Source organism: Vipera ursinii (assembly GCF_947247035.1).
Source record: "Vipera ursinii genome assembly, chromosome: 2".
NCBI classification, from domain to species: domain Eukaryota; kingdom Metazoa; phylum Chordata; class Lepidosauria; order Squamata; family Viperidae; genus Vipera; species Vipera ursinii.
In genome coordinates, this window is record NC_139513.1 from 158,933,170 (window position 1) to 158,960,886 (window position 27,717).

The 27,717-nt window shown below is 44.1% G+C and overlaps 1 protein-coding gene across 3 annotated transcripts in view; it reads left to right on the top strand.

Moving 5' to 3' along the window:
* HDAC7 (histone deacetylase 7) overlaps positions 1-27,717 on the top strand; it is a 273,819-nt gene that overhangs the window by 224,632 nt on the left and 21,470 nt on the right. For 2 of the 3 annotated variants that reach the window (XM_083352761.1, XM_083352759.1), the window contains 12 exons: positions 797-919; positions 2,022-2,205; positions 4,538-4,746; positions 6,196-6,393; positions 7,650-7,878; positions 8,514-8,543; positions 11,837-11,970; positions 15,414-15,534; positions 17,481-17,530; positions 20,582-20,689; positions 24,319-24,374; positions 26,428-26,515. In XM_083352761.1, coding sequence (XP_083208887.1) covers positions 797-919; positions 2,022-2,205; positions 4,538-4,746; positions 6,196-6,393; positions 7,650-7,878; positions 8,514-8,543; positions 11,837-11,970; positions 15,414-15,534; positions 17,481-17,530; positions 20,582-20,689; positions 24,319-24,374; positions 26,428-26,515 — 1,530 coding nt within the window. The remainder of the gene's footprint in view (positions 1-796; positions 920-2,021; positions 2,206-4,537; positions 4,747-6,195; positions 6,394-7,649; positions 7,879-8,513; positions 8,544-11,836; positions 11,971-15,413; positions 15,535-17,480; positions 17,531-20,581; positions 20,690-24,318; positions 24,375-26,427; positions 26,516-27,717) is intronic. The other variant, XM_083352760.1, reaches the window with a different exon arrangement.

Genomic DNA, 27,717 nt, shown 5'->3' on the forward strand with positions numbered 1-27,717 from the left:
CTCCCTCCCATTTTCCCCTATCAATCTTCCTACAGATTTTTATTTGCCACTCTGAAGGTTTCTAGCATATATTTCTGAAGTTGTTTTCCTTGGCATGAGAATCGGAGAATCCTTCTACACTTATTTTAGCCCTTATGTAAAGGACGGGTGTGGGCCAGCTCAACAAATATTGCAGAAGAACAGCTGGACATTTTTGTGGTGTCAAATAAGTGATTTGCACCCTCCCCATTCAACCACGATTTAGTTAGAGGATTAAAGTTTCCAAGGCCCTCTAACCTTTTCTCTTTTGTGATTACTACAATCATGTCGGGAATGCTGAAGTGCTTCTGGGTTTGAAAGGATTGGCTGGTGACATCACCACTGCCAGGAGGTCACCCAATTGGGGGGCTCCTTTCACATCCTCACTAATCTGCCCACCAAAACGGTACCCATTTATCTACTCATGGTTGCCCGCTTTCGAAATGCTGGGTCAGCAGGAGCTGGAATGAGTGAGGGGAGCTCACCCCGTCCTGCAGCTGCAACCGGGTCTCAAAACGCCAGCCTGGCAGTCATCATGCCGGCATCCTAACCACATGAGCCCGCGTTCTTCTTCCCCTTACGATAAACCTGCCGACTTTGTCACTGAGTTTTTTGCTTTCTTAGTTACGAGGTTCTGTAAGAGAGTTGACAATGTAAATGGAAATGCCCTCCTTTGTTCCCAGGCTCAGAGAATTCCGCCATACCTATAACAATATTCTCCCTGTTACGAAAGCTATTGAACTGGGTGGATTACTACTTTTCTTTTTTCTCCTGATAGGCCCCACTAGCTCAGCGCCTGAGAATGCAGGAAAGCTCGCTGGCTCAATACGCTCTTCAGACCAGTAGTTCTCTCCCAGCCCTGACCCTTGGACTCCCAGCCCCGTCTGCGGCATCTGCCAGGGTACGTTTTAAGAGGTTGTGGCAAGAGAAAAGGGGATGGATGGAGGCAGTAGATCGGACACGTTTTCACTCTGACTTTCCTAATCGGGAAACTGCTAGACACCTTGCAGCTGGACTCCCAAAACTGCAGTCCAACCAAGGGACTTGGCAGCCTTGGGATATGTGGTAGGTTGAGAACGGCAGCAGAAGACAGTGGGAATCACAGTGGCCAATGGAATCCTAAGTGGAAATACAGGTGGTCCTCAGCTTACGACCACACAGTTGAGCCCAAAATTTCTGTTGCTAAATGAGACATTTGTTAACTGAGCTTTGCCCCATTTTACGAGCTTTCTTGCCACGGATGTTAAGTGAATCGCTGCGCTTGTTAAATTAGTTAAGTGAATCCGGCTTCCCCATCGACTTGGCTTGTCAGAAGGTCACATGACCCAGGGACACGGCAACCGTCATAAATATGCGTCAGTTGTCAAGCCTCCGAATGTAAATCACGTGGCCATATGGGGAATGCTGTAAGAGTTGTAAGTGTTGTCAGCTTTTTCAGTGATATTGTAACTTTGAACGGTCGTTAAATGAAGTGTTGTGAGCCGAGGACTGCCTCTTGATCACTTTTAAAAGAAGGAAACAGCTAGTGGAGAATGAAAATTCACCTGCTAAATTTGAAACATTGGTGAATATATATATATATAGCCTAGGATTGTTGGGTTTTTGAGGTTTACTGAGTTTGTTTCTCTTCCTGCCGAGGTTTCATTACCAGTCAAGTAATATTACCAGTACATTAGTGCACTGATAATACACAAAGCCCAGCAGTGAAACATCTGCAGGAAGAAAAGCCAGTTTGGAGAACATTAAGAAGTCAAGTTCCTAAACCACCTGCTCTAACATAGATTGATGAGAAATTCTGAAGAACAGAATTTCTACATTTTTTTTAACATGGATTTGCAGTTTGTCCTAAAGACCTCGTCTCCAGCTTTCTATTTTATTTTTTTTTGCCTTTTGAAGACTCCCAGCTAATTTCTCTACATTGCTCCTTTAAGGATATTAGGGAAGGATTACTTGGGATTCAGATAAATGCTGTTCATTCACACTCTGCAATTCTGTCTGTACAGGGGGATGGTGATCACAGGGCACACCCAGGCCTTGCGCACAAGGTGCCTGTCCTGACCAGCACTCACGCACCCATGTTCCTACCTGCCAACCTGGAGCAACACGAACCTGGAAGCCCTCTGTCCCCTCGACTTCATCCTGTTATCATTCTGGAGCCCTCGCTTACACACACTCCTCTGGTTACAGGTGAGTATATGGTCTTTCGTCTTTTGGAAAGCAAGGAAGCCTAGAACAGAGAGAACAGGCAACGTAGCATTACTTGGATTGCTGAACTATAACTTCCATGATTCCAGGAAGCCTGTTCAGGGGCTGAGAAATGCTGGGAGTTGAAGTTCAGCAATATGTGAAGGTCTGCCTAGATTTAGCAAGATGTAGGGCAGTCCTTGATGTGTGCTCATGGGTATTAGCATTCAGCATTTCTAGAAAGGTCATTCAGGAGGAGCATAATTATCGAGAAGCAACAGGGACATTGTGCACAGTTATTTGGGATAGTAGGACTATACAGTTCTTTGGATACAGTTCAGAAACAGTGCTTTGGAATGCTTAGGAACCCCAATTTAACACTTGTCCATGGCCCTTTGAAATAGCCACACCTTTTTCCACTGTTATGCAGCTGTTTCTGTGGCAGACATGTCTTTCTGGAAACAGACGTGGCTATTTTAATGGGTCACAGCCAGATCCTATTCACAGAGGAGGCTCACGAGTTTGCTGAATTGACATTATGGAAAGTATCTGAGCCTCTGTCCAATGAAAAGGTTTCTGGCGTGTCACACACTCTTAATTGATTGCTGCTATTGATTTTTATGGATACATTGTACAGCTCTTATTGGCACAGTGGCTCAGCGGTTAAGACGCTGGGCTTGTCGGCTAGAAAGCTGGCAGCCCAGATTCGAGCCCTGAGCACCACGCAATGGGGTGACCTCCTGTCCTCACCCCAGCTCCTGCTAACCTAGCAATTTGAAAGTATGCAAATGCGAGTAGATTAATAGGTACCACTTCTGTGGGGAAGTTAACAGTGCTCCACGATGTCACGCTGGCCACATGACCACAGAAATGTCTTCGGACGGCGCTGGCTCAGTGACCTTGAAATGGAGATGAGCACCACTCCCTGCAGTTGGCACCGACTGGTGAAGTGAAATCCTAAGGGACTCCTTAACCTTTTATTGTTTATATAGTTAATGAAGTCATATACTTTATATTTCTACCTGCAGCTAAAGCTTGCGTGCTTGTTTGAGAGGAAATGAGAGTATCAATTGAATACTTTAAAAAAAAAAAACCACACACACATAGAACGTATACCACAGTAGACCCTTTTCTAAATGGGTGCTTCCTGGCCTGTTCAGCTTCCTGGCCCTCCTGTTCAGAGGGCCTGTTCAGCCCTCTGTTGCAATCCAACAGATCTGGAGGGCACCAGTCAGAAAAGGCCATTGCAGCGTTAGAAATGAGGCAAGTACCATTTGTACTGAACTAGCAAGTGAACTTATCAGTTTGGAATTTACCAAAGGGAAAAAATATGATAAGCAGGAATTAAAACAGAAGCTACACCAAATGTATCCCTGATTAATACTGGAAATCCAATCTTTCAAAGAAGAAAAGTCCTGCTTTGCTTCTGTGGGGGCTTGCCTGTTGAACATAGGCCTTCATGTTACTATGTCCATTGATTATCTCAGTCACTGCAGTAAATCTCGGGTGACTTAGTGTATTCAAAATCAGCTTAAGATACCAATGCCCTGGGATTAGTCCTGCAGGAACTGCAGAGTAAATTTCTGTGTGTGGGCGGGGGGGGGGGGGAGAAGGAGGAGGAGGCTTAAATGCCACAGTCTGTTAAAAACAACAGCAAAGCAGCATATTAGCAAGAAGATCTTTAATGCAGACTTGCCCCAAATGCAGAAATATTGCAAATATATTTGCTAGCCCTGGAGGTGCAAGACCTAACTGGCTATAATTAATCCATGTTTTTGCATTTTCAGTGTTTTGTATATTTATGTTTTGAGTAAGTGTCTGTTAAAGTCCCTCTTGAGATGCACTGGATTTTTGTTGTCGATTTCAAACGGGTTTTCATATGTTGTAATGACTTTCTACAGTTGTGAGCAGTCTGGGAGAAGAATGTGTAAATTATTCCCTCCCTCTCATCCTGTTTTTAAATAGCGGTCACTTTATCCTTACAGTAAGAATAAGCAGGCTGTGATTCTGAGAGTGAAAAAGGACACTTTGAATTGTTGGGAGATCATTTTAGTTAGATTTGTTTGGTTCTTTATTGTGGGATGTTTTGTTTTTTTTAACTTCTCTTGTGGACTAGAAAACTGAGGACTGACAAGTTTCATAACCCAACGCTTAAGGTGCATCATTTAGAACAGCCTATTTTCATAGACTAGAAATGCACGTTGAGTTTTAAGAATTCTCTCAGACTCTTATCAGCATTTGTAAGGGCTGTTTTCTGGATTAGTTTGTTCCCACCACATGTGAATGTCCCCCTAAGCCCCAGCTACCTTCAACCCCATGTCTCCTCCGTTTGCAGTTCCAGGGCTGGGATCAGTCCCCTTTCACTTCAGCCCTTCGGTGCTTCCTTCGGAGCGGATGCCGATGCCGATGATCCATAAGCCCTTGGGACGGACCCGCTCGGAGCCCCTGCCGTCCAATCCCAGAACAGTGCAGCAGCAGCTGGCATATCAGCAGCACCACGCTTACTTCCTAGAGCATCTGAAGCAGCAGACCCAACTGGGAAAGGTGGGCTTCAGTTTTGGTCTTCTTCAACTGCTGTGCAGGAGGATGTGATCCCAGGGAGTTGGGGTAGAAGGTATATTTCTAATCCCAACCCCAGGGCGTTTTTCCTCATAGAACGCTCAGAATGGAGTTCCGGCACCTTTTTTGGATGGAACCTTGTAGGGTAGGCAAGGCGGGTTGTATGACGTGTGTGAGTTCCGGCACCTTTTTCTTTTGCAAAAAAAGCACTGCCCGCCCCACAAGAGACCTTATTCATTTGGGGGCAAGTCACTAATGGTCACCCTTTTGGGGGGGGGAAAAAAAGTTGCTCGGCCATTCGTTTATATCGGATGCTTTTTAAGAGCACGGGACCTTTTTCAAGCACAGAATAAAGAAGGCCCGGAATTGGCAATACAGCTTACATCTGATGCCAACTCTTTCAAACTAAGCTGTTATTAATAATATTTCTTTTAAAAAAAGAAGAAGCTAAAATTGCACAAGATGGATCTCTGGCAGAGCAAGGAAAAGATGCATTGCACTGAGGAAGAGTGATGCCTTGCTAGGCCCGCCAGAAGGCTTCTTCAGTCCTCCAAAATAACACACATACTCGCAGATAACCTGATAATTTCAGGTGCCAAAATGAAACACACACACACCAAATTCAGTTCAGCTTATCTGTGAGTATGTTTATTTATTTAATTAATTTCTGTGGCTGCCCATCTCAACCAGATGACTCTGTGTGGCTATATATGGTAATGCCTTTTAAAAAGTACCCATATTCTCGCCGTGCACATGTACACATAATCCGAACTGGACTGTGTGGTTTCTCTGTGTCACAGAATAAATGTGGATATATGCATAATTATTTATTTTTATTTATTTTAATTCCATTTATATCCCGCCCTTCTCCGAAGACTCAGGGCGGCTTACAAGCTTAGCAGTAGCCTTCATTCTATGTATATGCCTGCTTATTAGGGCTTTCACACACACCCCCAAACATGTATGTATGTTTGTATGTATGTCATATTTATGTAGGGTAGAAGGGCGGTATAGAAATTAAATTAATAAATAATAAATATATAATATATTGGAGGTGGTGACCCTTTGAGAGCTGCATGCAACAAAATTTCATTTTAATGTACACCGATTAGTGTACCTTCAAAGTGACAATAAAGTTGTTATTCCATTTCATTCCATTCTCTTGCCCATAGATATTCACAGATAAGTCCCTCTGCAGGATAAACAGGCTTATCCAAAGGTGGCACTTTTTTCCATAGTGTTCTGTCCTTTCAAAATTTGAAGATCTGCTTATAGGCAAATCTTACACGACAGGCTGAAGCTGAGAGATCCCTTGCAAACCATTTGTGTTTCCGCGGTCCATGGTGATTGTGTGAGTTTGGGTTGCTGAGCTTACTTGCCCCTTCATGATTGTCTCTCCCTGATTCATCGCACCCCACCCCACCCTCTGCACAGCGCATGGCCAAATCCAGCGAGAAGCCTCGCCTGCAGCAGATCCCCTCTTCCGAAGACATGGAGGCTGAGGCAGGAGAAGACCCATGTGAGCAGCCCCAAGGCCAGGGGGAGCCTTCACCGTTAGGAGGTGGCAGCAAGGAAGCAGAAAGGATCCCCAGGTTGGGTCAGCAGCCTCGGGACGAGCTTGTCCTTCAGCAGGTATTGGAAGCGAAAATGGGAAAAGAGATCTTAAATAAATGTTTTCCTTCTTCTGAAAGGCTGTATGTTAACAAAGATAAAGACTGCTGTGCTCTTGCTTCTGGCATGCTGTGGTGTGTCTTTTCTGCAATGTTGAGAACCTAATTCTGCAAAACATCAATTGTGCCAAAATGTACTCTTTATTTTGTGTGTGTGTGTGTGTGTGTGTGTGTGTGTGAATGCACACACATGCCCATTGATGCACCTACTCTTGAGACTCTAGTGAACGTGACAGAGTTAAATTTCTCTCTTTCCCAAAGAAATATTCTGCTGATACTCATTTCCATGTTTTTTCTCAGAATACCTTTGGATGAAATAAACAGCAGACTATTTGCTTCCCTGTGACATGACACATTTCCCATTCAACAGACTAGGTTTCCACATCAAAACCTTCCTGCGGCGATTAGGCCAGTGATGTAATAATACCCATGATGTCTTTTCTGGCCATGTATATCTTTGGCATAATGGCATCATATCGTTTTAACTGTCTCATTGAACAGCCCTTTGCAAATAACGGACACGCCCTCCCTACAGTAGAAAAGTTGTTTTGCTGCTATTAATGGTAATCCTAAAATGTATTTCCTAGAGAAGCAGGAACATAAATCAAAAGGAAGGGAGTGTGTCTTAATTTCCAAGCAGAAGTTCCCCTCTCACCATTATGACCTTTTTTTGCTCAGAGGATGCTCGCTCTCTCCCTCTCCCTTTCACACACATGCACACAATAAGACAATTGTGACAGTGTGATTTGGACTCCTGATACTGACACCCCTAAAACATGTTCTTCCAGCAGCCTTTCTTAGCCTTAGGCTCCACTCTGTGATTCCCTAGCAAGCCTGTCCTGTGATCGTCCCTGATCACATTTTCCCAAAGCTAGGGAAGGCTGCCCTAGGGCTTGACAGGCTGGATTAGAAACATCCTTTTAATTTTCAGTGTCTGTTCCAGGAAAGGATTCAAAAATTGCCTCTTGATTTTCCTAGAAAGCTTCTGAGCTTATCTGACTGCCTCCTCTGATCCCTGACACAGAGCACCCCTTTTCCTGTTCTTTTCTCTCTCTCTATTCCAAATCTGTGGCTATGATTATGTCTTGGCCACCCGAATGCACTAGAGGGCGGCAGCTGCTAAGCCAAGCCAGTGTAGAAGCCTTCCTTTTAGTTTCAGTGGGAGAAATGGGCAGTGGGACCTTCCCCACGTGACCATGCTCTTAATTCCATCCACAGGCACATTATATCTGGGAACAACAACAGCGTATGCCACAGCAACAGCTCCTCCGAAGGCAGCCTGCTGACGCGTTGCTGACCCCAGCCGCACGGGGAGGCCATCGACCCCTCTCCCGGGCTCATTCCTCACCTGCCCCAGCCACCGCCTGTCTACCTAGCCAGGACACGTCTTCCAAGGCCATCCCACTCCCAGTGCAAGAACAGACCATCAAACCCCGCTTCACCACAGGTAACACGCCACGTTTTCCCTTGATTTTGTGGAGGTAGTTGCTCATTTATCTGTTCAAGGTATACAGCTGCCCAGTCAACGGGCAGCTCAGGCTGGCATCCCCTGAGATCCATGTTTATGCTTCTCATCGTCTCTGACAGATGTGTTTGACTCTAGCAGTTGGTAGCGCTTAACTGAACTCGGCCAAAAGTTCTCCAAAAAGTTAAGCTGGGTTGAACCTGATCAGTAGTAGGGTGGAAGGCCATCAGGAAATCCAAGGGTGATAGGGAGAAACTGGGTGGGGGGAGAACCACCCTCTTGCAAGAAGGGAGTGACAAGCTGCTTCTGTACCAGGGGTAGGCAACCTTGGCTCTTTTATGACTCGTGGACTTCAACTCCCAGAATTCCTGAGCCAGCCATGCTGAGGGGAAAGGGAGAGGTTTCCAAGCTGAGCCATGCTGGCTCAGGAATCCTGGGAGTTGAAGTCCACGAGTCATAAAAGAGCCATGGTTGCCTACCCCTGTTCTATACCATTGTCAGGAAAACTGGAAGTGATCATATGACTAGAGTGGACGTTTTTACCTTTAGTCTTGCACATTGCAGTTGACCTGCAAATCTGGCCTTCAAGTTATTTCCCCACCCTTTTCTTCCACCAGACATGGAACCTCATCCTCTGCATGTGACAGGTAATTCTAGCTATTGTTTTGCAGACCATGGCTTGTGGCATAATGTGAACTTGATTCTGGCTTGCTCAACAAATGACAGTTAAAATAAAACGTGACTTATGATACATGACCTGGGGCCGTGCTCAGATTCTCTTCCCTCCTCACTTTCCTCTATCCCTAATTCCTGTCTGCTCCTGACCAGGAAATGTGTACAGGAAGTCCTCAACTTATAAACATTCATTTAGTGACTGTTCAGAGCTACAACGGTACTGAAAAAAGTGACCAACCACCGGTCCTCTCACTTAACAACCATCACAGCATCCCCACAGTGACGGGATCAAAATTTGGGCACTTGGCAACTGGCAGGTATTTACAACAGTAGCCATGTCCGGGGCTCATCTGATCACCATTTGTTAAACTTCCTAGCTGGCTTCTCAGAAGCAAAGCCAATGGGGGGGAAAGCCAGATTCACTTAACGACCGTGTGATTCACTTAATAACTGCAGTGATTTGCTTAACAACTGTGGCAAAAAAATAATAATTGTAAAGTTGGGTGCTACTCACTTAACAGCCACTTTGCTCCCAGTGATGATTCTAAGTAGAGGACTACTTGCATTGTCAGGACATTGGCCCATTATACCTCAAAATTCTAATATGGGGCTGCAGTCGCCTGAATTATGCCAAGAGGAAAGGAGCTCGTCCCCTCACCCAGCCTAAGAAGGCTAATTTTACAGGGTTCTCTAGCTGCTATTCATCCATTAGCCTCAACCAAATCTATTTCCTCATCTCTTAGAACAGATTTTTAATAGGCAGCTAGAAGACGTTACTCAACGCTGCTAATATCGGATATTTTTGCTTTGACAACAGATGGAGATGCAACCATTTTCTTCTTATGATTTACTCCTAGAATTAGAGTTAGAGTTAGATGATGCTGGGGGGAGGAGGAGGAGTGTTCATGGGAGTTTAGCTAGACATAACAATACTGAACCTAGTGTGTGAACCAAAGTTATTGAAATAAGAGATGATAAAGAATTGGCGGACTGGAGAACTGGAGGGGAAGCCTGCATTTCAAACTAATTGGAGAATGTGATTTATGACTGTTAATTGGAGGAGGGAATTTTATTTATTTATTTATTTATTTATTTATTTATTTTATTTTATTTTATTTGTATACCGCCCTTCTCCCGAAGGACTCAGGGCGGTGAACAAGCAGTACATGTTAAAAGACAAAATACAAAAATTAAAAGAGATTAAACAAAATGCCCACAACTCTTACAATAAGTTAAAACACATTAAAAAATAGGTTAAAACACATTAATAAAACCCAACCCCATCCCATCAGGCCAGGCCAGCTTGTTTGAAGAGGTAAGTCTTTAGATCGCGCCAGAAGGAGCGGAGGTCGGGCGCCATCCAGAGCTCAACCGGAAGATGGTTCCATAAATCCGGCGTGCCCACAGAGAACGCCCTCCCACTGGGGGCCACCAGTCGACATTCTTTGACCGGTGGCACCCTGAGGAGGCCCTCTCTGTGGGAGCGTACTGGGCGGAGGGAAGTTGACCGCAGGTGCTCCCTAAGGTATTCCGGACCCATGCCATGTAGGGCTTTGTAGGTCATTACCAGCACCTTGAATCTCACTCGGAAGACAACTGGAAGCCAATGCAGCTCGCGGAGCAGAGGTGTAACATGGGAGTATCGGGGAACTCCCAACACAACTCTCGCGGCTGCATTCTGTACCAGTTGGAGCCTCCGAGTGGTCTTCAAGGGCAGCCCCATGGAGAGCGTTGCAGTAGTCCAAACGAGAGGTCACGAGCGCGTGAGTGACCGTACGTAAGGCATCCTGGTCTAAATAGGGCCGCAACTGACGCACCAGGCGGACCTGGGTGAAGGCCCCCCTAGTCACAGCTACTATATGGTCTTCTAAAGAAAGCTGTGAATCTAGGAGGACTCCCAAGTTGCGAGCCCTATCTACGGGGGGTAATAACTCACCCCCCATAGAAAGAGATGGGATATCCTGAATATCCCGAGATGCCGGTACGCACAGCCACTCAGTCTTGTCAGGGTTGAGTTGAAGCCTGTTCCTCCCCATCCAGACCCAAACCGCCTCCAGGCAGCGGGACATCACGTCGAGGGCATCACTGGGGTGGTTTGGGGTCGAAACCTGATGATACCCAACTCCAAAACCACGAATGATCTCACCCAGCGGTTTCATGTAGATGTTGAACAGGAGAAGCGAGAGGACCGACCCCTGAGGGACTCCACAAGTGAGAGGCCTCGAGGTCGACCTCTGCCCCCCTGCCAACACTGACTGCGAACGTCCCAGGAGATAGGAGAACCACTGAAAAACCGTGCCTCCCACTCCCAATCCCCTGAGACACAATTGAGCTTTGATACTATGTGCTCAGAGGAGGGGCACTCAGATTTTGGCTTCAACTATGTAAGTGCCGATGCTATGCTACTCAAATAAAGATTCTTTAAGGTAAACAATGCCTTGAAGTTCTTTGAACAGTTTCATCTGTTGGAACCATGACAACGTTCTTATATCTATTTTGCATTGATGTAGTACTTTATGTCAGTATATACTCATGTTGCTCAACCTTGGCAATTTTAGGGTGTGTGGACTTTAGCTCCCAGAATTTTCAAGCTGGTTGGCTGGTGAATTCTGGAAACTGAAGTCCATATACCTTAAAGATGCCAAGGCTGAAAAATACAAATACATACCCATTGATAAAATACCGCATTGAATGCCACTGTTTTATTGGAAAGTTGTTTTTATTGCATTGATTTTTTTTTCAAAAAAACCCCAAAGTGCATGGCACCTAGAGAAATACATCGCACGAAACATTTAACTATAAATATGAAGCTTGATATGTAATATAAAGTACTACGGAGTCTACCTGAAACCCCACTTAAAGTGCAGAAATTGTGTGAGATACAGTCTCACCCTGTCAGCGGGTGTCTGTTTTAGAAAACAAAATCTCTTCTACGTAAAGTACTTACATATTACAGAAAGATATATACTTTTCATATACTAATACTTTTCACGCTCATCAGTATTAGCATTTTTGCTACAGTAATAATAATCCTATTCATATCCTAGAACTTTTAAAAGGAATGTTCTTGTGGGTTAAGAAAAAAAAATCTCCAGTCAAAAATTGTCCATCTGCAGAGTTTATTTGAGTCAACAACTTCTTCATCCTAGAAAAAGGATCCCAGGTGATGATTCTTCAGGTTTAAACTAGCACTAGAGACTCACTGAGTCCAAATAAAACTCAAGCTTTATGAATGACTCGGATGCCTCTTTTCCTGCTGTTTTAGGGATCGTGTATGATTCGGTCATGCTGAAACATCAGTGTTCGTGTGGAGACAACAGCAACCATCCTGAGCACGCAGGCCGAATCCAGAGCATCTGGTCTCGCCTACAGGAGCGTGGCCTACGCAACCAGTGTGAGGTAGGGGGCAGTGCAGGCCAGATGTGAATACGGAACAATCCTCTGTTCTCTCAATCTGATCGAATAACAGAATAACAGTTGGAAGGGACCTTGGAGGTCTTCTAGTCCAACCCCCTGCTCAGGCAGGAAACCCTATATCATTTCAGACAGATGGCTGTCCAGTCTCTTCCTAAAAACTTTCAGTGTTGGAGCATTCACAGCCTCTGGAGGCAGGTTGTTCCACTGATTTAATTGTTCTAACTGTCAGGAAATTTCTCCTTAGTCCTGGTAAGTTGCTTCTCTCCTTGATTGGCTGCTGATTTAGATACAGAATCTGCAAGACAATCATTAATTCTATACATATTTACTGGTGGCTAATTCTTTTTTTAAAAAAATACATTTCTATATGGAAAGTGGTGATAGTGGGCTTTTGCGGTTGTTTATAAAAACAAGTTTGGGACAACAGTTTTTTTATGAAAGCTAAATGGCGTTTCATGGCACTGATACTTTAGCTTCAATTAATTTCTGCAGCAATGTGGGCTAAAAACATATTTGAATCTAAATGTATCATTGTTCGTGGTTTTGCCAACCCTCAGAACTTCAGCTTTAGTACTGTTGCCTTCCAATTACAGGATGAGAGACTACAGATGTTTGCCACCTTGAGTGATGTGTAAAAATAATAAAAGAGGGATATAAATAAGAGAGGTACTGTTACTTTCTAAAACATCCAGAATCCAGAGTAGTCTATTCAGCAGCAGTAAGGTCAACAGGCCTCAGTTTAATAGAGAAAGAATTGCTAAAGAAGCAATGCAGAGAGTCCTTGATTTACTACCACAATTCCGACTGGAAAAATCCATCATTAAGTGATGCAATCATTAAGCAAGAAATTTGCAAACTTCCCTGCTGGCTTCCCCATTGTTTTGTCAGAAGCCAGTTGAGAAGGTCGCAAATGCCAATCATGTGATCCGGGACATCAATATATACTGATTGCTAAGTATCTGCAGTGTGGCCTCATGACCCTGGGGACACTGCAACAGTCATAAGCGTGAGGATCAGTCATAAGTCACTTCTTTCAGCATTGTGGAACTTTGAACTAAATGGATGGTCATAAATTGAGAACTATCCATATTTATATTACTGTACAGCATTAAACTAAAAGCGGAATTGATTTAACCTTACAATACAATTATAAGAAATATTATTTGTAAGCCTACTTCTTCCCTGTGATTTCATGTAATTATATTAGAGCGTGGTCCCAAGCAGCGATGGCATTTTAAATCTCTTTTTCTCTCTCTTGTGTTTGTGTGTGTAATGATCAGTGCAAATCAATTCCGTGTAGGACAAAGGACTCTTCACTCATGGTTATCACCACAATCTCTCACATTCTTCATTGCAGATTAGTAGACAGATATTTTTGAATTACCCAGTCTAGGACTAAGAGAGGGAGGTGGTTTGTTATATGAATATTTGGATGAACTGGTTTTTATTGGGCATTGTATCTTGCAGATAGAGCAATATTTCATCTGCAGTCATAACAGATGGTAGTAGTTAATTCTCTGGTGTGAAAAAAAAACTTCACTTATTTTTGCACATCAGGCTGCTATAAAATACACAGGAGATGGGCTATTTATTATTTCTGGTCAATTGGCTGTTCTCCAGTTTAATGGTTCTTTCTACCCCCTCTGTCCCTCCCTCACCCACCCCCTCCAAATACCTGGTTAACATACTTTGGTGAGGATGGTAAGACTCCTGTGGCCCTGATTTCTGAGCTTCTCAAGACAAAACACAAACCAGTCTTTTCCTCGTTTAAAGAGTGGAATTAGTGCAGAAAAAAAGAAAATCGGGGAAGTAAAAAATAAGACAGCTTTCTTTTAATTTCCTCCATGTGGTTTTGACTCCAATGCCCTGAAGACCACATTGCTTTGATTTCTGAGTTTTGCAGTCCCGGTACATTTGGGAGGCTCTAGATTGGAAGAATCAAAAATGAAGAAGTTTAGAAATTTTTCAGGAGGAACCTAAACCCAATCAAAAGGCAATAGCCTGCGTTCCCGTTCTGAAGCAACACCTACTTAGCCGAGATTCCAGTTCTCTCCTTACAACCCTTGCCCATCATCTTGTTTCGAGCCAGTGATTAAAACAATGGATATTTCCATAGTTAAATGTTTATCCACTGATGTACACATAAAACCACCATTAGTTTCTCAGATAATTCAAAAGCATTTGATGGATTGAGTGGTAAACAGGTTTCATACATTCTAGCCGGGTTTTATGACGATGCCTACTTTGCAGATGCCCGACAGATGTGCATCTCCCCAGAAACATTCACACATCTCAAAACAATTATGGACAGTTAGTTTCTTTTAAAACTCTTCACTCCCCATATAGTTTGAATCAGAGATTTAGCTTTTTCTTTCCTCAGCTTCTTCCTTTTACTTCATATCTGCAAAGTAAGCTTAGATTCACTTTTTATCTCTAGCTTTTGTTCCAAAATATTACCTAGATGGACTATGCACATTCTTTGTGGATTGATGGAATGTTCCCAGCAATAGCAGTGTGCTTCTACATACACACGCACACGCATGCACGCTTGCATGCACACACAAAACAACCAGTGGAACAGCTTCCCTTCAGAAATCATGGGCGCTCCATCACTGGACGTTTTTAAGAAGAGACTAGACAGTCACTTATTTGAAATGGTATATGTTCTCCTGCTTGAGGAGGGGGCTGGACTAAAAGACCTCCAGGGTCTCCTATTCTATTCTATTCTATTCTATTCTATTCTATTCTATTCTATTCTATTCTATTCTATTCTATTCTATTCTATTCTATTCTATTCTACTCTATTCTACTCTACTCTACTCTACTCTACTCTACTCTACTCTACTCTACTCTACTCTACTCCATCCCATCCCATCCCATTCTCACACACAAGCACTCCAAAGATCCAGAACGTTGTTCCAAGCATGATAGCATCTTCATGGGTGAAATAGAGGGAGGAAAAAAACCCAATTTTATTCCATCGGCCCATTGGATGGGGAACCAGTTTGGAGAGACCTTTTGACATAATGGTTGTGCACAACCTGTGTCAGTCATGCTGTTTTGGTAAAAACCTTTCCATAGAATGAACAAGCCATGAGTCAGATCAAATTTTGTCCATTCTTAAAAGAGCCCCGCATCTACTACCTTAAATGGTTGACTCCTTTCAGGATGTGCCTCCCCCTTAAAGCAAGCCAAGGAGGATTTGTCTAGAGACAGCCTCAATGCTTGGAAACACCAGAATGCTGCAGCTGGCTCTCAAGCCAGGAGCTTCTAAGTCAAGCACTAAATCCTAGAGATGTTATCTTTTTTTCTCAGAGCCTCGTTATTTTCTCCCCAGCATCTCAGTCAGCTTCCTAGAATATCTGCAGAAGCCCGTTTCGTTGTCTGATTCTTGTGATGTAAACCAACCCTTGTTTTTCTGCTAGTGCCTTCGAGGACGCAAAGCCACTTTGGAGGAGTTGCAGTCCGTTCATACTGAGCGTCACGTGCTGTTATACGGCACCAACCCTCTCAGTCGCCTGAAGCTGGACAACGGCAAACTGGCAGGTAAGAGACAATGTAATGTCTCCCTTCATCCATGGATTGAAGTTGAGGAGAGCCAAAAAGGACAGTGCATCTCCGAGGGCAAAACCTGCCATAACCCTCTCGCAATCTTCTGAGTTGGTGTAGATATGCTCCACTAATAAATACCCTCTCAGGATTAATAGCTGGCAATTGACTGAGATCTAATCATTGTTGTGCTTGGGAGAAGAAATGGGAAATCTAGGATGTTCCAAATGAAGAGAGTCTTCAGCTGTGCTGCACCCCTCTTGTGTCATTTGTTTGCTCCTTTAATTCATTTATATCCACCTTTCTTCTAAGGAGCTCCAAGTGGCATAAGAAGACAGCAATCATGTACTCCAAAATAATTCAGTGACACACACACCCCAACCCCCCGCCAGTCAGCCAGTGTACCCGAATGAGGACTTCTCCAGTCCAATAATTTCAAATACTGTCCCAAATCCAAGGTCACTTTTGCAAGATGGGGCTCCATAGTGTATCCCATGACAAGATTGTTTGATACATGATGGGAAATATATGTATTTTAAATAAATGATAAATTAATCGAGAGACCCTCATCTCTCTCTCTCTCTCTCTCGACTTATATGTGCAAAATATCCCTTCAACTACAAGCTGATTTACCATACCTTTTATATGCATGCATATATCTATCCATAAATATGTGCACAATGTTTTCCTATTTCTACTCTTCCCCAAAGTGGGAAGAATGTCCGTATGGTATATATAGCATGCCCAATTCATTTGAAACTAACTCTAAGAAGTCTATCTCAAAGAGCTGTGGTGGCGCAGTGGTTAGAACTGCGGGCTAATTCACAGCTGACGGCCAGCAATTCAATCCTGACCTGCTCAAAGTTGACTCAGGCTTTCATCCTTTTGAGGTTGGTAAAATGAGGACCCAGATTGTTGGGGGCAAGAGGCTGACTCTGTAAACCTCTTAGAGAGCTGTAAAGAGTGGTGGGATTCAGCCAGTTCGCGCCACTTCGGCAGAACCGGTAGCTAAGTTTTTGTTGCCCAAGACCAGAATGGACTTCCAGAAGCAGCATCCACACAGAGAACCGGTTGTTCACGTATTTGAATCCCACCACTGGCTGTAAAGTACTGTGAAGTGGTATTATAAGTGAAAGTGCTACTGCTATTGCTATTGGGCCTTCTAACCACAGCTTCCTGCTGAGAGTAATTCCTGTGCCCAGTTTCCAAGCAGTAACTCACCCTCTTGTTTACTGTGTAAATGCACAGTCTATGCCCACCACAAAGCCAGAACTCCCTCACCACAAAAATATCTCCAAACTGTAAAATTCAGTCTAAGGGGAAATTCTTAACAACATTAAGAAACCAATCCTGTTCACTCTTATTACTTTAAGTAATGAGCTAAGTTTCAGTTTAAATTAAATCACATCAAAGGGAGCTTTAATTCTGATCTCATCTACTTTTTTTTGAATGAACCCCCCCCCCCTATTCAAAAGCCAAATATGAGTTCCTGGTTCAATAGAATCTAAACTTATTTGTACTTTCTATGTTCAGGATAAGGTGGAAAAGATGGGAAAAAGGTTAAGACTTGCCACATATTTCAAAATTCTACCAATAATACATTTTACACCTTTTGTGCTGAATACAATTCAGTCATTGTAATATATTTGGATGCTCATGCCCTTAGACCACTCATTGGCTGCATTCTGCATATATTTAAACAGGTGACAATATGTACCAGTGGCTGTATATAAAGCGGTATATAAATCTAAGTGCTATTGCTATTGCTATGAAGATACAAAATGTTCTCCAACCCGCCTCTTCAGAGAATTAAAATTCCTAGAGTTCCTTTGAATGTATTCTCCCCCTTTTCAGATGGTTTCTGTGTAGCGCTGTGGTACAATAAGAGCCTGACTCCCATATATTTGGTTACAGCCCAGTTGTCTTCTCTTACTTTCTTGCAGGAATCCTCTCCCAGCGGATGTTTGTCATGCTGCCCTGTGGTGGAGTTGGGGTAAGCATCTTCTCCAGCAGGCGGGAAGGTTTCCATCAAAAAAAAAAAATATTTCCCATACTTTGTTTCCCATCACAACAGGCTGAAGTTGGTTTGCGCCCTGGATTTCCAGGAAACGAGAGACCCTACTGGAATGCACGGGTGGAAGGGAGAGAATTGGAAAGTTTTAGGTCCAAAAAGAGTGGCAGATGATTGGTCTGCCTATTGCTAACTGGCATAGCCTCGCGTCGAGAACGAGCTTAGAGAATGTGAGCCTTTTCATGTCATGTGAGTACAGGGTATAGATCAGGAGATGAGGCAAACCTGAGGTTCAATGGAGTGTTACTTTTAGATAGTTCTGTGTCACTCAGGCTACAGGGGTCAAGGAGTGCCTACCTCTCTCCTTTCTTAATGTTTTTTTTTATCAGCATGCCTTTTCCAGACTTTCTAATCTGGTTCCTGGGTGGTTGAGGGCTATATCGATGATTTTTCCTCCTGTGGAGAAAGTTTTAAGAATTAAGAGACAAGCCAAAAAGGAGAGAATCATACCTACCACTTCCATAGCAAGATTGCTGCCTACCCCCAACATGCTACTCAATTCTCTCACATCTGGGAGCATATTCCTAGGCTGGAACAATATCTTGGCGACTTCTATTAATGGGCAAGGAATGTTTCAATAAGCCTGTTGGCCAGAGGAAAGGTATCCATGGACCTCCAAATCTGTTTGGACTAGGATTCCCAGTATCCCCCCAAAATAGATGAATTAGACAGAGGCTGTTTGAAGGCTAGCATCATATAGAACAGGGATCATCAACCTTTCTGGGAAAGGGAGGGGCAGACATCATTACGTGCACATGCGCACAAACGCAAATGTAGCTGCACATGCGTATACGTGAACGGGGCTGCGAGCTTGCGTGCCCCATAAATGGGGCTGCTAACACTGGCACGAGAGTCTTGCCAAGGCTAGTGCCAGTGCGAGGGTCTCACCAAGGCTGGCACCAGTGCGACGGTCTCACCGAGGCTAGCGCCGGCACAAAGTTCTCACTGAAGCTTGCGCCAAGGCTAGCACAGGCATGAGGGATGTGGCGAGGCTAGCGCAGGCACAAGGGTCATGCCGAGGCTAGCGCCAAGGCTAGCACTGGTGTAAGGGTCGTGCCGAGGCTAGCGCCAGCATGAGACTCACACCAAATGTCACACCAGGGCTAGTGCAGGCGCGAGAGTCATACCAAGGCTAGCGCCAGTGCGAGACTCACACCAAGGGTCATGCGGAGGCTAGCGCAGGTGTGAAGGTCGTGCCGAGGCTAGCGCCATCACAAGGTGGTGTGAGCATGCATGCATGTACTGGCCAGCCACTTATGCGACCCAGTGGCCAAGAGGCTACGGCCCATAGAAGGCTCCAGTTGTCTCTACTAAACTTTGCAATGCTGTTCCCCAGGTTATTGTGAAGTCACTGGGTGTTATGTGAAACCCACCAGGGTTCTCTCTGTAGGCATGACAAGATCTGGCTGTCACATCACATACCATGTGATGGCCAATGAATTCAGCTCAAACGTTTTTGGGAGGAATCTCGGTAAAATACACACAGCAGCAAACCACTACATTTGGCTCATCCTAGCTAAATCCCTTAGCTTTTTTTTTCTTTTTCTTTTCCCCACCTTTCTTCAGTGTGTCCATTTCTCCAGCCACACACTGTCCTCTTAAGTCTAGTTCCTAAGAAAGAGATAAAGAGCTTGCGTTACAGTCGTAAAGTTTGAAGGGAACCGTTACTCTACTGACACCATTTCCTGACGTGGTAAATTAGACGTTAAAGGGTTCACGGCTAGGCTTTCCATTAGCACATGATTTGCAGCCTTAAACAGATTTTTGCGTGAAGAGCCTTTCACCCAGGGAGCTCTGCCCAGAGTCTGATGGTATAATCCAGACCTTGGCTTTCTCCATTTAGCAAGAGTAGCGCTCTGTACTCCCGGAATGATGATGGCCCATTTGCACCACCTTCTATTTTTTACCCCACTTCCATTCTGATGTTCCAAGACCCAGCCTTGCTTAGAAGTATTCCTGAGAAGGGTTGGGGGAATAGGGTTAGGTTGGAGAAAATCTCCCTGGCCCCTCGTTCTCTCTGTCTCTCATGTCCCTCCCTCTGGGCTCTCTGCCACGTTCACTTTCGTTCATCGCCTTCTTGCGTGCCTTTTTTTTTTCTTTTTCTCACTCTCTTTTTTCCAGGATGCTGCCTCCCCGACCATCCCTCTTCTCCTTCTCTTAACCTTTTTGCTCCCTTTTCTCCTGCTCTCTGCTCCTTCTTTCTTCCCCCCCCCCTTCCTTTGTCCTTACTGACGGGGCTCGGATCCTCTCTTCCCCCTCCCTTGCACCCGGAGAGAAAGAGAGGGAGAGGGCGTGCGCAGCGCCTGGAGCACTCAGGCAGAAGGCAGGCTCTGCTCACACATGGAGTTGATCAGAAGAGAATCTCTGAGGTTTTCCGGCTCTTACTTTGCCGATGACGTGATCCTGATCAAACCAAGATGTTTGTTTTTGAGAAAAAAAATATATAATCAAATAGAATCAAGAAGGTAAAAAGAACGGGCTCTTTCCTGCCCCCAACTTTTGCAACTAACTCTAGGAGGGGGGGGAAATGTGCGGGGAACGCTCTCCTGCATGTTGGTGTCGATGGAACCTGTGGGAGCCCAGCAAAGCTGAAGAGTTTGGGGATGGGGTTGTTGTCTAGCTAGACTGTTGTTGTTGTTCGTGAACGGGCACGTGTTGCATGCCAAGGGCTGCGCTGTTTTGATTTGCCCTCAAGTAGAGGATGTCCATTTCATAGAGCTGCATTTGACAGTTGATTTGATCAGAGCGGCTATCTGAAGACAAAGTCTCCTTGGTTCAAAACTAGTGATGGCGTCCAGCAGCTCTTCCACTGGTTTTGTTCTACCCCATCTCATGGGGGGGGGTTGTTGTATGTGTGTTGATATGCGTATACCATTAGTCCGTATCGCGAGCTTATTTTTTGCTGTGTGCAGAAATGTAACCCCAGGACCCTTTCTGTAGATTGAACTCTTCTTTGTCTTCTACTGGGTCCAGGTGGATAGTGACACCATTTGGAACGAGCTGCACTCCAGCAACGCTGCACGGTGGGCAGCTGGGAGCGTGACTGAGCTGGCCTTCAAAGTGGCCAGTCGGCAGCTTAAGGTAAGAGCCCTGGGAGGACAGCAAGACAGATCGGGAGTGCCCCTCCACTCACCTTTTGGATTTCTAAATAGCGTGGGATGATCTCAAAGGGGTTTCCAAAATGTATTTTTGCAGAGATAACATGCATAGGAAAAAAAGAGTGGCATCAACTGCCCATCTGTCCATTATTCTCCTCTCCCCTTTTCAAGGGTGTTTTGTGTGTGTGTCTGTGTGCACACGCACCCCTTCCAGTTAGTGTTGTCTGCTTCCTAGGTTGGAAAGAGTGTGACTGGCCCAAAGTCACCCAGCTAGCTTTGTGCCTAAGGTGGGACTAGAACTTCTTGATTTCTTCTTGATTTCTAGCCTGAGGCCTTAAGCATCACACCCAACCGGCTGCATCTTTCAAAATTGTTTCTGGTTTCAGAGTTTGGGTGGACCACCATCAGCACCTGGCCTCATGGGGCAACCACTGGTATCTCAGCAGGACCTTCCATTGATGATGGTCAAGGAATTAAAAAGTGCCCCCAGCTCCCCACCTCACATACACATCATCATTTTTGCTCTTCTTTTTTTTTTTGCTAGGGGGAGGACTCTGATTATTCCAAAAGACTGAATAAGCACAGAATCTGGGGTGGGGGAACCGTGCAAAGCTGAGCTGGTGTATGGAAGTAAATATGATTTCCATTGACGGTTCTGACAAGGATAATCAGAGTCCTCCCCCTGCCCCTAAACTGACTTCCATCTTGTTATAGCACAGAACAATTGCACATACATCTGAAGACAGAGCAGGTGTTTCTAGTCCTCTTCTGATTAGTGTAACTTTTCTCTTAAAAACTTTGCTCAAAATTGGATCCTCCAGTGAAGTCACCACTGCAGCTGGTTGTTAAGTAGAAGGACCTTCTGTGGTGACTCCAAGGCTTTGGCAATGGCTTCAAGGAGGTGTAGCAATGGTCTTTGTGGAGCTTTCAAGGGAACAAAGCTCAATTATATTCACAGGCGTTTGGCAGCTGAACCTGGGAATGTGTTTTAACTGAACACTTTACCCATTTCAGTTGTCAGGCTAAACACTTTTTTTGAGAGAGAGAGAGAGAGAGAAAGAGAGAGAGAAGGAAGGCATTCCTGGTTCCCTTTTTCAGACCTGTTTTCAGCAGTCAGGTTTTATTCTCATCCCCTTCCTTGATGGAATTGTTTCTTCCTTCATAGAGGAATTCCACCCAATCAGGAAACATTACAGGATTGTGTTGATGCCATGGAGTGGTATAGCTAATCAGATTTGACTGGTAATGACATCTCAGAGTGTAAACAAAAGCTGTTTTAATCAGAAGTAATAAAATAAAGACCCCTACGAAACAGTTCAGTTCTCACTTTTTTTTTTTTTAGGACCGATCATATTATGTCTCTCCAAGGGGAAAAATGTTGCTGGAAAGAGGACACTTTTTTAAATATTTGCAAATATCTGTAGTTTTTTTAAAATTTTATGCAAAGTTGAACATTGCAACTTTTCAAAATACAGATTGTTTTCAATTTCTTTTCTTTGGTTACATCCGGCATGTCAAACTCCCGGCCCACAGGCCGGACGTGTCATGCCGAAACCGCATCCACCCCATTTCCGGCAATGGGGAAAAAGTCATGATACGTCACGTGACGTCGTGAGTTTGACATGCCTGGGTTATATAGTTCAATGGAATGGGGCATAGTTGGTTTTTTTCCCTATTTTTGAAAAGTATCTTAAGCTTAAAGAAACGCAAGCATATTAATACAACTTTAAATTATGTCAGCGGTATTTTGCCAAAGTGTGACAAATGTAATAATAATTATTCAACAGAAAAATCTTAAGTGAGAAAAAAAAAGGAGATGAGGAAAAAAGTGTCTTAGGTAGCCTGTCGATTAATGGTTGATTGCCAAACAAGATTGCCACATGAGTTGATTGCTCTGATGTTTTGGGTAAATCAGTGGCGCTTGAATTAATCTTGGTTAATATTTCATATTGCTTTCATTGGAAAATGTATCTGTATTGCTGTGGATTTAACCTAAACTTTTTTTTTCCATATCTTAAATATTTTAATATAATCGTATTAGTATTACTAGTCATTATAATTGTAACAATGTATGAAATTTAAGTATAGTTGTCAACTGATGGAGTGGTTTCTGTCATTTAAACAGGAAGAAGCTATTCTCACACACTCCCCCCCCCCCCGCCACAGGTTCCCCAGTACCTTAAAATCTTGTCTGGATTTTCGGAGTACAAGTAGTCACCGTTTAGTGACTGCCTCCTTAATTACAGCAGTGGTGAAAAAATAACTTTATGACCAATCCTTGCACTTACAGGTCTGTAGAGCAAAAGGAAAGCTGAAGTAAGATCATAAGCAGTCATGGTTTCACTTAGTGACCACTTTGTTTAATGACAGAGCCACTAAACGAAGACTGCCCTTATAGGGGTAAGGTTGCAGGAAAGAGGATAGGAGGAGAAAATCTCATCGAAGATGCACACAACACTAGATCTAGTACATTTTAATTATTGCTTGGAAAAAAAAGACTTTGAACATTCATGATTTGCGCTGTAACATTTCAAAATAGAAAGCATTGAATTGCCATGCCTTTCCAATAGATATAATGATGGTGATCCAACCATACTTAAGTACTTCCACATCTCATTGGCTTGTTTACATTTTTTCCTACTAAAATTTGAAGAATTTAACCAGAGGACCAATCATGTATCATATGATCTCTCAACAAGGCTGACCATGGGATTGTATAAATGCTTTCGTAAGCCAAAGCCCATTCTGAGCATTTGACAAACCGACAAGTCAAAATCGGTAGAACTTTTTGCCCTTAATAGAAAAAGATGTGCTCTGATTACAATTAGGCCCATAATATGCAGTCTCGTAGCAAGAAGTAATATAACCACATCTTAATAAGAAAATTCAATTAAAGGATGAAAAAGCCCAAAGAGAAGAACAACCCAGCAAGGGAAACATCCTATTACTCACCTTTCAGCCAAGTAAACTGAGATATGATTAAAATAAATGCAGTTTACCTCCACCCCCACCTTATTTTTTATTTTATTTTAATTCCATTTATATCCCGCCCTTCTCCGAAGACTCAGGGCGGCTTACAAGCTTAGCAGTAGCCTTCATTCTATGCATATGCCTGCTTATTAGGGCTTTCACACACACCCCAAGCGGCATTATTACAAAGTCAGCTTAATTGCCCCCAACAATCTGGGTCCTCATTTTACCTACCTGGGAAGGATGGAAGGCTGAGTCAACCTTGAGCCTGGTGGGATGCGAACCTGCACTAATTGCAGGCAGCTGGTGTTACTTAAGGAGACAGTGACTGATCCAGTTACAACAGCGGTCTCCAACCTTTTCAGCTTGGTGGACCGGGGGGGGGGGATATGGGATGGTTCTGTGTGAGTGTCCACCGCTCACGCAAGTGGAGCTGAGTGGTCTCACCTGTCACTTGCGCAGCCCAGTTCCAAACGGACCGCAGCCCGGTGGCTAGGGACCCCTGAGTTACAGGAGTGCATGCTATTGTGGCTTTTTCCATTTCTATGAAACATTTATTTATTTAAGCACACTGCATACCGATCATGACAACGTGTGGTGTTTTCTTTCTTTCTTTCTTTTTTTTTTTTAAATGTCTTACAGAATGGCTTCGCAGTTGTACGGCCTCCAGGACACCATGCTGATCCCTCCACAGCAATGTAAGGAGAATCACCTCTGTGCCCCCTCTCTTCTGACTCGCAGCTTACCTTCCTGATAGACCCAAGCCCCTTAGAGTCCACCATGCCTGTGCTCTCAGGGCTCCGCTTCCTCTGTGACATCACAGGCACAGTTGGAACCCAGGTGCAGTAGGTCTGATCTTGACAACGGTGAAGGTGGCTGAGGAAGTCGGGGAATGCAGTCGTAAACAGTAATGGATACAGTAATGGATACCGATCTAAGGTATAAATCTAAGGATCTGATGAAGCAAGGTGATAAGAGGGAGCAGAGCTCTGTCCATCAGAGTCAAGCACAAATAAAGAGCAAAGAAAAAAAGAAGACACAGGAAGGCATGAGGCTAGGAAGCCGGGGGAGTTGTGAGTTCTAGTCCTGCTTTAAAGCACTTATCCAGCTGGATGAGCTTGGGCTAGTCACTTTCTTTAAGAAGCAGACAAGGGCAAAACACTTGCCAACAGTCTTGCTAAGAAAACTGCAGGGACCTGCCCAAGCAGTCACCAAGAGTCAGGGCTTTTTTTTCCTCATAGAACGCTCAGAACGGAGTTCCGGCACCTTTTTGGGATGGAACCTTGTAGGGTAGGCAAGGCGGGTTGTATGACGTGTGTGAGTTCCGGCACCTTTTTCTTTTACAAAAAAAGCACTGCTAAGAGTCAACACTGGCTCAAAGGCACATACACAGGCACACACACATACAAAAAATGGAAGGGCAAGGGCAGGGCTCCAGTTGCATGGCTGTGACAGCTACCTTGATGCTTTTTATCCCCTCTCATAAGATGCCACTGGTAATACTTAGCTTTTTTTTGAAAGCTTCTGATTTGATCTGGGAGCAGCTGCTTTTACCTACAAAGGAAGAGCAATTGCTTTCAGAATAAGAAGCATATCCAGAGTGGGGTTTTTTTTCTTTTTCTTTTTTCTTTTTTGAAATGGCTAGATTTAAAAGCTTCTGTCCAGGGCGGAATGAGCAAGGATAATTTCTTATTTCTATTCCTCTGGGCAGGGGGAAAAAAACAACCCAAGTAATAAAGCTAGCCAGTCTCCCCATGCCTTTTTTTAATTTTCTGGATCACAACAGAAGTGAAGACAAAGAGAAGCAGCCTGCCATCCTCCAGATGTTTTGTCCTAAACTTCGCATAATCCCCCTGCCATTGTCCAAATAGTTGGAAGTGAGGCTTGTATCAAAACATTCAGATCTCAAAGTCTTAGGGGCCAGCTTGGCTGGCCCACTTCCAGGTTATTCCATTCCATCTTTCCCTATTTCCTTTATTTATTCTTTTTTATTTATTTATTTATTTTTATTTTATTTATTCTTTTTTTCCTCCATTCTTTAGCCAGCCCTTATTGTGTTTGTTCACTTTTAGCAGTTCAGTACGGATTCCTACTTCCTGCCAGAAAGTATTACAGAGTCTGCTGATAACGCCCTTATTCATATTCGGGGCAACTTTGACTTCCCACCAATTTACAGTATAAAAATGACTTAGTATTCACGGTGATGAGTTGCTTGTTTTGTTTTATTTTATATTTTAATTTTGGCCCCCATCTCACTATTGATCAACTCTGGGCAGCTATTTGTGTGTGTGGCTGGGTTTCAGTAAATTTGTGAAAGCAAAACAATGCACCTGAGAGCTTTGTCTGCAGTATCTGAGCAGAGTTGGCCCATTCCACATGCAGGTCTTCCCGATTTTGCCATTACAAAGTAGTGAATGTAGTACTGGAGAGAGAGAGAGAGAGGCCATTTTACAGAATATTTCCAACTGACTCTTGAGCTCAGTTTTCGGCAGGTCTCTCACCAGCCAAAACGTGTGTCCTTGTAATGCTAAGCCCTAGTGTAGCACAAGTGGAAGAATGCAGCAAATGGCCCCATTGTTGCATAACACCTGGCCCCTGTGGTCTCTGCAGGGGTTAGGCAAGAGGTTGAGGAGAGGATGGATTATTTTGGGGAGACTGGCATGTACCAGTTGGGCAGGATGTCCATTTTAAATACATTTGCTGCCCATTTTGGCTGTTCACCAGCTTCTTGTTCTCCATGTTCCTTGGCAGGGGTTTCTGTTTCTTCAATTCGGTGGCAATTGCAGCCAGGCAGCTCCAGCAAAAAGGAAAAATCGGCAAGATATTGATTGTCGACTGGGTGAGTTCCTCTTTCCACTTGTCAGACAGAAAATTTCTTGTTATCCTTGTGGAAATGAAAGAAAATTATCTCCAAACTTTGATCTACTATCCTAAAAGCCTCATACTCCCCTCCACCAAGCTGGTTGACTGAAAGTGGCAGGGGTCATATTCCCGCATCAGTTGAATTTGCAGTACACTAGACGTGGCAAAAGGGGAATTGGGCCGTTGCCATGCTGTGGTAGGAATCCCATTACTACTATAGTTCATGTGCTTGGGCACAAGATATTACATGAACCCAGCAATTGTGTTTTGCTAACTTGGGTTTATTTATTTATTTATTTGATTTATATACCGCCCTTCTCCCGAAGGACTCAGGGCGGTGTACAGGGCAGCAAAAATATGAATACAGGATGCAAGATTTAAAGTTAAATGATTGTGCCCAATGTAGTAGGTTAGTTAAAATAATGTTAAAACCCAAACCCATCAGGCCAGGCCGGCTTGTTCACATAGATAAGTTTTTAGATCACGCCGGAAGGAGCAAAGGTCGGGGGCCATCCGGAGCTCAGCCGGTAAGCGGTTCCAAAGGATTGGTGCACCCACCGAGAATGCTCTCCCCCTGGGGGTCACCAGCCAACATTCTCTGACCGGTAATACCCTGAGGAGGCCTTCTCTGTGGGAACGTACAGGACGGAGGGACATTGACGCCGGCAGTAGGTGCTCCCGTAGGTAATCCGGACCCATGCCATGTAGGGCCTTGTATGTCATCACCAGCACCTTGAATTTCACCCGGAAGGCAACTGGAAGCCAGTGCAGCTCACGGAGCAGAGGTGTAATATGGGAGTATCGGGAGACCCCCAAAAGAACTTGCGCAGCTGCACTCTGTACCAGCTGAAGCTTCTGAGTGGATCTCAGGGTTTGATGTTGGGTGTGAATTTGACCTACTGGAGGGCACAGCTTTGGAGGAAGGCTATAGTAGGATGCAAAATAGAAGAGCACTGGCAGCTAATGGCCGTATGTGTACCAACTTACAGGCTTAATGTCTGTGAAGATTCTCAGTCATCCAGGTCACGTTTGTCCCAAAAGGCATTTTCTTTGAAGACATTTCACTTTTCATCCAAGAATTTCTTTGAAGACGTTTCTCTTCTCATCCAAGAAGTTTCTTCAGCTCGTGTTTTTCTTGGAAGACGTTTCGCTTCTCATCCAAGAAGCTTCTTCAGCTCA